Source organism: Elephas maximus, chromosome 7 (assembly GCF_024166365.1).
Source record: "Elephas maximus indicus isolate mEleMax1 chromosome 7, mEleMax1 primary haplotype, whole genome shotgun sequence".
NCBI lineage: Eukaryota > Metazoa > Chordata > Mammalia > Proboscidea > Elephantidae > Elephas > Elephas maximus.
The window spans coordinates 119518601-119531384 of NC_064825.1; the positions used below are offsets into that span (position 1 = coordinate 119518601).

General features: G+C 40.2%; 1 protein-coding gene across 1 annotated transcript; it reads right to left on the reverse strand.

Moving 5' to 3' along the window:
* Positions 1-10106: 10106 nt before the first annotated feature.
* LOC126080834 (olfactory receptor 9I1) lies at positions 10107-11051 on the reverse strand. Its single transcript, XM_049892020.1, has one exon. The coding sequence runs from the start codon at positions 11049-11051 to the stop codon at positions 10107-10109; it is 945 nt and encodes a 314-aa protein (XP_049747977.1).
* Between the last annotated feature and the right edge of the window lie 1733 nt (positions 11052-12784).

Consider the following 12784-nt stretch of genomic DNA (forward strand, 5'->3'; position numbering starts at 1 on the left):
TTTTTTTTTTTTGTCCACCTCATAAATTAAAAAAGTTGAAGGTTTATATAACTATTATACCTTCATACCAGGGCTTTGGATGGGGGCTGGTATTGTGGTATCTCTTGTCTTTAATGTGGCCATGGCTTATTTTGTAACTTTCTAGTACAGAGACCTTGAATTTGCATTAAAATCTACGATTCTCTTCTAAGACTCAATACCACTTCCTTAACCCATTGCTGTTGAGTTGATTCTGACTCATAGTGACCTTATAGGACAGAGTAGAACTGCCTCATAAGGTTTCCAAGGAGTGGCTGGTGGATTCCAACTGCTGACCTTTTGGTTAGCCCGTGAGCTCTTGAACACTGTGCCACCAGGGCTTCAATTCTTCCTTACAGGGTAGCATTTCCATCCTTATTTATTCACAGAGCCTCTTTTTACACGGACGTTTAGAGACATAGAATCTGTGTTCTAGGACATGCTTGGCTAGATGATCTCCAAGGATTCTTTTTGCTATGCCTATCTCTGAACCATAGGACTATGGATATATGCTTCTTTGAGGCTCTTAAAAATTACTCTGAATGTTTGAATTAAATATTTCAGCAAATCCAGATTTCTAAATAATCATATGCTTTATAAATTATTGCAGTATTCCACTACTTAGTAGGATTTGTGCTCTCATGATTGGCCAAACACAGCAATTTTTTTTCCCCCAGGATGGTCACAACCTTTCTGTCTATTCCTTGGACATGTCCAGTAGTATTTGCACAACTCAGGCCACTCAGCCTGAGTATAGACATTGTCATACCCTATTTGCCCTCTTTTGTCTTGAGGGATACATTCATTTTGTAGCTTTCTTCTGGTGGTGGTAGCTACAGTTTGCATCTGCTTAAGACATTGACTGTCTCAACAGGAAAACCTACATGATAAGAACATTCCTTGAAACCTTGAGCTTGTCTGTTAGTTTCCGTGTCCACCTCTGCTTGATGCCCTACATTTGAATGTGGCATTATGGCAAGTGAGAATCTGGGTGACTGGTTTCTCTTTCTTGCCAATATTTGGAGTCACTGTGCACATGACCTTCAGTATTGGCTCAGGGAGACTATGGCATTGGAAATGGTGGCTCACCATGCCCCTCTCTACACCTGTTGAAGGCATCCAAGACCCTCCCAGAGACCTGGGACATTATGCATGCATAGAACCCTAGAGTTGGAAAGGACTTTGAGGATGTGGTTCAGTGATTTTCCAGCTCTGCTCCTAAGAAACCTTAGATTTCAAGGAGATGCCTCAAGGGGACAGAGAGGGAAATGAAAGAGAAGCTGAGCAAATGAGGCACTGCAATCTCAGTTCCAGCTCTGAACAAACCAGCAATTCTTTTAACTCTTGTAAAAACAAGATTATTCATTTCATTTTGTTTGGAAAAGGGGGTATGATGTTGTCATGGATTAAATTGTGTCCCCTCAAAATATCTGTCAACTTGGCTAGATTGTGATTTCCAGTGTTGCTTGATTGTCCACCATTTTGCCATCTGATGTGTTGTAAACTCTATCTCTATGATGTTAATGAAATGGGATTAGTGGCAGTTATGTTAACGAGACAGGACTCAATCTACAAGATTAGGTTGTGTTTTAAGCCAATCTCGTTTAAGACACGAAAGAGAGAAGCGAGCAGAGAGACATGGGGACCTTATACCACCAAGAAACACAAGCCAGGAGAATAGCATGTCCTTTGGACCTGGGGTTCCTGCACTAAGAAGCTCCATGAAGATTGATGACAAGGACCTTCCCCCAGAGCCGACAGAGGGGAAAGCCTTCCTCTGGACCTGACGCCCTGAGTTCAGGCTTCTCGACTAAGAGACTGTGAGAGAATAAATTTCTCTTTGTTAAAGCTGTCCATTGTGCTATTTCTGTTATAGCAGCACTAGATAACTAAGACAACTGCTAAAAAGAGTTTTGAACACACCTGACCAACCAGTCTCTTATTTGACACATGAGAAGATTGAGGCACAGAGAGGAAGTAACTTTTACCCAGGGAGACCCATAACATTCTCTCCCAAATTGATCTCTGTGGGTCCTTGACACTAGTGTCCATTTGGTGTCTTGCGAAGGCCCACAGAGTCATAGAAGTACAAATCAGAACTAACAGGTGGAGGATGGGCCACAGGGCTGGAGGATTGTTGAAGATCTGCTAGGAAACCCAGAGTCCCAGGTCAACTGGGGTTCCCTGACGCATCACCTCCCTCATTGTAGCCCCTTTCCGCATTATCTTCTCAAAATACTTCTCATTGAGTATCTTTCTCTCTGAACTCAGCAACTGAGAAAAATCTCCCCGGAGGGGAAAAGGTCCATTCTCATTCCAAGCTCTGAACACTAGGTTACTCAACAATGTGGATGTCAAGGGAGTAAAAACACCTGTATGCTAAATACTGTTCCCTGCCCTTAATGTATTTGTTACTGCTACTGCAAGCCCAGCAAGGTATGTATCTACATGCTTATTTTATAGAAGACAGCATTGAAGCTTTGAGAAGATAAATAACTTGTCCAAAAAGTCACAAAGATAACATTTTAATTAAGTTAAAAGATTTGGAAAGCACACTCAACAGTCTTTGGTATGTATTTTATCACTCACTCAATATAACATAATTACAAGGTGTACTTTACCTTGTAGGGAAAAAGCTGCTCCTACAAGGGACTTCTGTTAGCATTTTCTTCTGTGTGCTCAGCAGGTTCAAGGAAATTACTGCTGTGGGGATCTGAAAAGCACAGAAAACACAACTACCTAATCTTTCTTAGGCTGATTTTACGCATATGCTGAGAACTCACCTTTGAACACACCAGCAGGTAGCAGGGCCAGAGTGTGCTCAGTTTTAGCCAGCCAAGCTTGGTGAACATTTTAGAGCTCATGACCTCATAGGTCTACCAGGTGGCTGACTGTTTTGTCTTTTTTCCCAAACAACCCAATTAGGATCTTCAAATTTTGAAATCATTGAGTTTTCTGATTAAATCAAATCTTTCAGTGGTTTTTAACATCTTGTAGATATCACCCAGAGTTCCTAAGTGGTGTAAACAGTTAATGCACTTAGCTACTAACTGAAAAGTTGGAGGTTCAAGTCCACCAGAAGTGCATTGGAAGAAGGGCCTGGTGATCTACTTCTGAAAAATCAGCCATTGAAAACTCTATGGAGCACAGTTCTACTCTGACACACATGGGGTCACCATGAGTCATAATGGACTCAATGACATTTTGTTACTGGTTGATACAACCCAAGATGATGCTTGCATAGGAAGGTGATAAATTAAAGACAGAGAAACTCTTTCTCTGCTTTCTGTAAAATTCACTGTGATGATTTACCTGTCTTCAGTGGGGATTGTGTGAGCCCCAATTTGCTTCCAAATTGCAGCTTAATGAGCAGGACAGGGCTTCACATTTCTGGAAGAAGCCAGCTCTCTTCAGCTAGCTGACTGCAAGGCTATTATACCCTCCTCTCTATACACCTAGGTAATAAAGAACAATGTCAGGAGGAATCAAAAGGCTCAGGAGGATAAAAGATTAACTGTGAATGATGTCACTTCCCAAGATCCTCTGTGTGCAGGGAATGAACACTGCCACCTTCATGCTACTTCCTCCCAGGCTGGAAAAAAACTGGGAGTCCAGACCTACTCTGACACTTTGCAGATGAGGAAACAGACCCAGTGGGTTGTATGTCCTACCTGAGGTCACACAGCTTCTCAGCTTCCAGCTGGAGGTTGTGTGGTCCAATCAAAAGTGATGGTGGAGGGTGACTATGGTTGGGAAGATAAGGCTGGGCTTATCAAACTATGGGTGTGGTTGATCAGGTTTGTTTCACCTATTAGCCTGGTTTGCTCAAGGATTCCACTTTCCTTTAAACTCAAGTTCAAGTCTCACTTTTCTAGAAAGCATTTGTGAATCCCATATAGGCAATTGTTCAGCCCTTGGTGAGCACCACTTGGCTTACCTCTCTGTTCTAGACTGTGGCAGGTTCTTGAGCATCAGGCCCTTCCCCTCAGTTTAACCATCTGCTTCCCAGAATATTCCCTGGGTTATGTGTTCAATACTATAAAGTATTTAACTTTGAAATAAAGGATGACTACTTTAATGGTAGAAGATTAGGTCACAACAGCAGAACAGGATAAAGCCATTCCTGAGTAGTGGCCTCCTAGAGCCCCTTGAATCACAGGATGTTGTGGGACACTGTCCATCGTGGGCACAGAGCTTGTGACTCTGGCCTTCGTTCTAGCTTGGGGTGGGGTGGGGGTTTCAGATATTTGTTTTTCATTTTTATTGTTAAATATAAAACACATACAAATACATGAAAACGAATACAGTTTAATTAAAAATTATAAAACAAACACCCAGGCAATCGTTATCAGATCAACAGGAATAGAAAACTTCCTTTTTCCAGATGTCCTGGTGGGACTTCCCCCATCATATTCCTCCTGTTTTAGTTTCCTTGTACTGCTGTAATAGAAATACCACAAGTGGGTGGCTTCAAAGAACAGAAATTTATTTTCTCACAATTCTAGAAGCTAAAAGTCCAAATCAGGGTCTCTACCATGTAGATTCCTTCCTTGTCCATTGCCCAGGGTGTTCCTTGGTCCTTGGCTTATAGACAATCCTCACATGGTGGCTGCCCTTCCCCTTTTGTGCACGCATCTCAGTCTCTATGCTGCTCTTTTTATAGCTGAGAAGTTGTTAGGTTTAGGATCCACCCTACACTGGTGTGACTCCAACTGATTGACTGCATCACAGGAGATTACATTATGGAAGATAGTTACATTGCATTAGATTGGATTACACCCACAGGTATAGGGGTTAGGATTTCAACACGTTTCATGGGGGAAGGGAGAGGAACAATTCAATCCATAACACCTCCCTTACCTTTATATCTTGAGTGGTATTATAATCATTTTCTTGTTCTATTTATAGCTATGTAGTTTGTGTATGTATCCCTAAACAACGTTCCTTGGTTAAGCCTATTTTCAACTTTATATAAATTAAATCATACTCTAGTTTGTTTTTTTTTTTTGCTTGCTTTTCTTATTCAACATTTTGTGAGGTGTACTTGAACTTCTAATCTTTCAGTTAGCAGCTGAGCACATAAACTGTTTGTACCACCCAGGGACTCCATAGGCATTATAACCAAAATGAAACCCACTGCTGTCAAGTCGGTTCTGACTCATAGTGACCCTATAGGACAGAGTAGAATGGCCTTGTAGGGTTTCCAAGGCTATAATCTTTACAGAGGCAGACTGCCACATCTTTCTCCCATGGAGTGGCTGGTGAGTTCTAACCATTGAACTTTCAGTTAGCAGCTAAGCACTTTAACCACTGCACCACCATGGCTGTATTATAGGCATTTAAAACAAAAACAAAAACAAAAACCAAACCTGCTGCCGTCAATTCAGTTCCGACTCATAGCCACCCTATAGGGCAGAGTAGAACTGCCCCATAGGGTTTCCAAGGAGTGGCTTGTGGGTTTGAACTGATGACCTTTTGGTTAGCAGCTGTAGCTCTTAACTGCTGCACCAGAAGGACTCCGATAGTCTTTATAAAAAGAAAAAATAGAGACCTCTTATTATGGAAATGTGGAAAGTCTTTGATTAGATCCTGGCTCTGTTCAATGGTTTCCCTTGTCGATTGTTCTCCGTGGCTCCTGACTCTGCACTCTGTGGAGTTCTGTCTTTTCTATTATCTCCCATGATCATATCTGAAGGAGATGCTAGGGAATGTTCTCTCTTTGGAAGATGTGCAGTTTACACAGTCTGAGCAGATTTGGGTCCTGAAGGTTATATTAAAATTTTCTGAACAGTCACAGGATTTTATGGACTAAGCTTATGGTTCTTTGGCAATAAAATTCCATCAAACACTTGATAAAGTTCTGATCAACTTGTTAATGATTAGTAACCATACCCAATGGTCTTTACTAGTAGTTTTTCTCAAAATTATTTCTTTGCTTCCTTGTCCTTACATTTTTCTCTCAACTTAATGGCAGTTTAAATTTACATAAAAAAATGGTTGTGGGTGGGAAGATAACACCATAATCTGATATTTTCTGCAAGGCTGAGCTACTTTGTTCAACTGAGAAGTTTGCTGGGCCTTTGTTGCTATTATTTCTTTGGGCCCACGAATAATCAGCTTTTCCAGCCTTACAAGGTCCCTGAATTTTGGGCTTTCTTCATTCCCTTTGCTCTCCACTTAAAATTCAGCCATTTTTTGTCTGATGTTATCTCTTTCTTGAACCGAACAGAGAGCCTAGGTGGCTCGAGTGGTTTGAGATTGGCTGCTAAAGATTGCGAGTTCAAACCCACCCAGCAACTTCAAGGAAGAAAGGCCTGGTGATCTGCTTCTGTAAAGGTTACAGCTAAGAAAACCCTATGGAGCAGTTCTACTCTGTAATACATGGGGTTGCCATGAGTTGGGGGCCGACTCGATGGCAGCCAACAACAGCAACAACGACAGCCCAAACACATCAACAAATTGGCTTTTTTTAAATCTGTAGAGTTTATCGGCTTAGTATGCACATGGTCTTCCTTCAAAATGGTCACATGTGACAGCTTTAGTAAATATTCTGCCACTACATAAGGTGCATTTCTAGCTTCAAGTATTTATTTTTCTTTCCAACTGCTCCTTCTGCTTAAGTCTGCCTATCTATCTGTCTATCATCTAAATATTTCTTATTTTTATTTTTTGCTATGGTAGTATTCCATTTCAAGATATCAATTTCTCAACTAGCTAGGGTAATGCTACTTGCAGGAACAAACACAAAATACCAGCGGCTTAAACAATAGAAGTTTATTTCCTTCTCATATAATGTATGAAACAAGTGTTCTTGATTTGAGAGAACCTTTCCTTTAAGGGTGATTCAGAGACCATAGTTCTACCCATCTTGTGTCTCTGCCATTTACAACACATGTCTTCCAAGGCCACTGCTCACTTATCTCAAGCTAGTTGAGGGGTAAAGAGCATGGCCGTTCACATGTTTTCATGGGTCAGGAAGTGGTACACCGTTTATTCAAACATTCTATTGACTGAAAACTCAGTCACGTGTCCACACCTAGCTGAAAAGGAAGCTGAAAAAATAGTCTAGCTGTATACCTCGTTCTAGCTGAACAATATGAATCATTTGAGGCCAGAAGGTGGATTGTGGTAGTAGCCTCTAAGATGGCCCCCAGTAATGCTCCCTTCCTAGAATTCATGCCTTTGAATAATTACCACCTCTTGAGTGTGGGCTGAGTGGGCATTCACTCCGAGGAAAGTCAGCTGCCATGTTGTGAGAGGCCCACATAGGAACTGGTATATCTGGTCAACAGTCAGCAAAGATCTGCCAACAGCAACATGAGTGAGGTTGGAAGTGGATTCTCCCTCAGTCAATCCTAAAGATGACTGCAGCCCTGACCAACACCTTGAATGAGAGGCCCTGAGTTAGAGACACCCAACTGACCTATGCCTGCACTTCTGACCATTAGAAACTGTGAGACAGTAAACATGTGTTCTTTTAAGCTTCCAAGTTTAACAGCAATACACAGCTAATACGTCCTCATAGCCAAATGCTCTCAGTGGCAAACACAGCTTCAATACTCTGTTTACTTCCTGGGGTTCTCATTTTCCTTAGATTTTAGCTCTTAATTTTTAGTATATTTTCTACTCTTTTTTTAAACTTATTTTTCAGGGGCAAGGTTGGTCGGAAAACCATAGTTTACCAAATTTCCAGAAATGGAAGTCCTATTAATTTGTCTTCTTTATACTTTTGAAGAGATATTTATTGAGCACCTGGCAATGCACCTAAACAGTAGAATTCTTTGCTTCCATGGAATTACATTCTATGAAGGGCAAAGGCAAGTGCTAGAACAACAGTTACTTAAACAAAGGGTTCTGCATATGGAAGTTTCTCCTGTATTGGGACTATGATGGAAATATGAAGGAAACTGGCAACCAGTACTCTATTCATTCAGTGTCAACCAGGGCAGATCTGTCATGATACACTGAAGAGTCCCTCTCCATTAGGGTTGTATCATTGTGAACTCCTATGAACCTCATGACAAAACCAAATTTGAATCAGGCAAAAAAAAAAAAAAAAGTAATTTATTTTATGATTCTAATGGTGTCTGAAGGAAGCAAGAGAAATTATTGTGGCTGTTCCCCCATATGACTGGAAACATAGGCTGGAACCAGTCAGGACACCGTCTTGGTCTTTTTTTTTGTAGATTCTCTTTGAACACCTGCTTCATTCTTGCCTCACATAACTCATCTACCTTAGTGAACCTGGTTGCCTATTCTAAGTTTCTTTTATGTGTTCAGGTTCAAAAGGCCCAGTGAAAAATTTTTTATTAACCTAATATAGGTCATGTGTTTATTTCTGAACCAGTCAAACTGCAGACGGGGTGGTGGTCATTTTAATAAAATGGTTGTTGCCATTTGTAGACGCACAGAGGATCAACTTCTCATAAAATCAAGGTTGGATACAAGGAATCATTGGTCACAAAACAATACATTCAATAATTAAAAAAAAATTGTTTTGTTATTCTTAACCGTGTTGGGTGAAGATACATACTATCCTTTGTTAAACACCTAAATTTGTCTTATTTCTTTTCCTTTGTAACTTAGGTGCAAAGGATTGCATTTTTCATCTTCCTCAGTTCATTACTTTTCACTGTCATTGGTCCATGATCTATTTTATTTTTGTCTATGGCTATGGAACTGTAGCAAGGGCCTACGGTTGACATCAGAAAGTGGAAGAAGGGAAGGGAAGAGCACCTAGGAGATTTCTTAGTCATCATCTTTAACATTTTCTTGAGTTAGATATTGTTATCCTTATTTTATGCACGAAGGAAATTAGGATCTGAGAAATTAAATAATTTGCCCCAGGTCTCACAATGAATTAGTGGTAGAATCAGGATTCAGATACAGGTTGACTCCAAAATCCATGCCTGATCTACTGTCATATATTCTGAGCACTCTTTCAACCATGAGAATGTCAGTATTTTTACTTATAAAATTTAAATTTTATATTTATCCATGTCTTCTCTATTTGCCTTAAAGAATTGCCATGGGGCTGAAATGAGATCATGCATGTGCCATAAAAGTCCTTTCAAAAACAATTATTGAGATAAAATCTGGTCCAGACTCTGGACTTGGGGGTGGGTACAGTGATGAAGAAAACAGTCTCTTCTCAAGGGTTTTGCAGTTTCATGTGGGAGTTACAATTATTTTCCCCTCTCACCAAATCTTTTACCAGAGAAGGTAATATGTGTTTCACTGGTATCTTTATAGCTATCTTTACACTCTAACTTTGATGTCCCTGAAAAGGAATGATTCATAGAAGAGAAATGTTCATGAGGCAGGCGATGGTGGTGAAGAGAAGAAGCAAGACACAGAGTTCTTCAGAAACTAGACAGCCCTTGAGGGGATGTTTCCAAAGGTAAAGTGGCTTAGTACATGTGAAGATATCAGAAAAATATTAAAACAGGAACAACAAAACCAGTGAGTGATCAAATGGGGAGGGCGATTTGCAATTTCCATTTTTCTGGACTGAGTAAGAAGGAAGAAAATCCAAGAGGGTGACTTGAGTCTCTAGAATCATGAAGAGGAAGGCCTGTTTCTCAAAAACCTTCTTTCCCTGGCCAGTTAGAGACTCAGTTTTGTCTTATGCAATACTCCACGCTTACTGGGTTGATCAGCTACATTAAAAGAACAAACAATGCTTGATTCACAGGGGTCTCCAGACATAATCTTTGACGTAGTGAAAAAGGCAGAATCAATGGGAGAAAAAACAAGAAAAGCATGGGAAAACCATGCATTGGTGCAAAGACTATTGGGGTGGGATGAGATAAACTCAACACCCCTTGGACCCCTGAGATTCTATAAGCTATGGTGTTAGAGAGTAGCATGAGATTTCTAGGTGCTTAGAAAGGAGGGGATGAACTAGGGGTGGGAGAGGGGAAAAAAAAAAAAGGAAGTACCATGGAATTGGTGGAAACAAATTTCACCACATTTGAGGATCTTCTTTCTGTTTTTAGGTACAGGTTGCGTATAGTGCTGATACCTATTAGAATATGTAGATATGGGGGGGTGGAATGGACTAAGGTGAGAGGTCCACTTACTCAGATCTACATGCTGTGGGACACCTGGAATCTCCCAGTGATCTTTTTGAAGGCAGCATTCACATCCTTGTTTCTCAAGCTGTAGATCAGAGGGTTCAGCATAGGGATGACCACAGTGTAGAAAACAGACACGACTTTGTCTTCTTCCAGGGATTTGCCTGTGCTGCTCTGTAGATACATGAAGATGAGGGTTCCAAAGAAGAGAGCCACAACAGTGAGGTGGGAGATACATGTGGAGAAAGTCTTGCCCCTGCCACCAGAAGACTTCATCCTCAAGATGATTTTGACGATGAGCAGATAGGAAATCAGGATGACTAAAGCATTGACCAAGATCACAAAGTTGCTGAAGAAGATAATGACAATCTCAATGTTTGTTGTGTCATTGCAGGCGAGCTTCAGCAGGGGTGGGAGGTCACAGAAGAAAAAGTTGATCTGATTGTCATCACAGAAGGAGAGGGTGAAGGTACACGTGGTACGAAGTAAGGCTCCTGATACTCCACAGACATAGGCTCCCGCCACCAAACTCCAACAGGTTCTGGAATTCATGGCCACAGTGTAGAGCAGTGGGTTGCTAATGGCAACATAACGGTCATAGGCCATTACTGCCAGCAGGAAACACTCTGTTCCTGCACAAATGGTGAAGAAAAAGAACTGGGCAGCACAGCAGCCATAGGAGATGGCTGTCTTGCCTGTGGCCAGTGTGGCCAGGATCTGAGGGATGATGACTGAGGTATAGCAGGTATCCAAGAGGGAAAGATGGCACAGGAAGAAGTACATTGGGGTGTGGAGTTGGACATCTACTTGGATCAGAATGACCATACCCACATTCCCCAGAAGGGTGACTAGGTAGAAACTCAGAAACACCATGAAGAGGGGAACCTCCAACTTGAGGTGGTTGGTAAAGCCCATGAGGATGAACTCAGTTACTGTGGTGAGATTATTCTTGGCCATGGGTTCAATGTAGACTATTGGTCTAAGGAGAAGGGTGAAATTAAACAATTCGAGAATTGAAGGACAAATTCTTTTTCTTTAAGGTAAAAGTTAGATTTATATTTCTGAGCCAACTTATAGAACTTGCTTTTCAGAAATCCTGTACCTGGTCGATTCTCCTTGGACATCTGCTTTCTTCTTATGCATTTTGTGAAGATGAGCCTTAAACTTGTACTCTTATTCAAATTAATTCTGGCTCATATTTGGCCCAGACCCAGTGCTGTTGAGGAGACACATAGACTTTCAAAGTTTTAAGCCGCCCAGATAGCATCTATTCTAATCCCCATCTAATGCTGGAGTCTCCTCTTCCATGTACTCATCACGTGATCATCCAGTTACTGTGTGAGGCTCCGTCATTGGACAGCTCCATCTGTTATTTCTATTCATGGACCACATTCTCTTTCTCTACACCTTCCAAACATTGGCCTTAGGTTTACCCTTCTGTATAGTTACAAAAATTCTAATCCCTTCCTCTTATGAAAGACTTTCAGAAGTTGGAAGATGATGAATCTGGTCTTGATGTTGACTATTCCATCAGATTATACATGGATACACTTTTCTTATTATTATGTATGTAATTATTCAGGCATATGGTAAAAAAATAAATAAATAAAAGCCTTGTTAGAATGGTATTAAATGAAAACTAAAAGTCATTCTCTTCATTTTAGTATTTACCATACCTGCTCAGAGGCCATCTTCTTCAATATCTTGTATTAAATTTTTTTTTTTTGGTTATTTACAACACTGTAATTATAATATGTTCAAACTCCTGGCCTTGCTATCTTCCAGTTGTGTGACCTTGGGCCAGTTATCTAACCCCTTTCTGCTTCAATTTCCTTATCTGTAGCATGAAAAAAATACACCTATGTTATAGTGCAATTCTGAGTATTAGATAAATGAATAATTGTTAAAGATGAGGAGCAGTGCCTGACACACAGAAAGAGCTAAATAATGTTAGCTATTATTATTATTATTGTTGCTAATATCATCATCAGTTTTAGATAGAATGTATTAACTTCCTGTTCTAGAAGATGATGAATTTCCCTCACATGAACTTTATTATATGACTATCTTTAGATTTTCTGAGTTATCTTTATATCTTTAAATAATGTATTTATATCTCTACTTCTTTGTTGCAATAATTGAGTGAGAAATCTGGAGTCTCACTGAGTAAAGTGGAGAATTTATTCCACCATTCTTTCCTCTATCCTCCTCTTGGTCCCATTTTTAAAAAACACCCCATTCATTTAACAATGCCTGCTATTCTAGTTAAGTCTTTTATACTTTGTCTATGGGTTGATTCTGAAAATAGTAAATGGTGTTTCTCTATTATGATGAAACATGTGCCATTTTCTGCAAGACTAAATAATGTGATTGGATATGTAGAGAAAAAATGTCCCTTAACTTCTGCTGCTTCTAGGAGAAGCTTTCAAACATCAAGTCAAATGCATGCTCTTTTCTTGTTCTCTACAAATCAGTCAAAATAATTATGCCATAGTTAACTTTGCTTTATATTTGAGTCATGGCATTTTTTTTTCATTTCCTAGAATTTTGTATTGCTATATGACATGATTTTGAGTCACACTATAGTATTGCATGCTTGCTGCTGTTCCAAGCCCACCTAGGATTCCTCTTAAAATGCCTCAGGTCCAAGTGATCCTTGGGAGCACTTGAATGGAAACCCAGAATCATAT

Excerpts from the sequence above, each read along its gene's own strand:
- LOC126080834 (XM_049892020.1), bottom strand. The coding sequence starts at position 11,051 with ATGGCCAAGAATAATCTCACCACAGTAACTGAGTTCATCCTCATGGGC.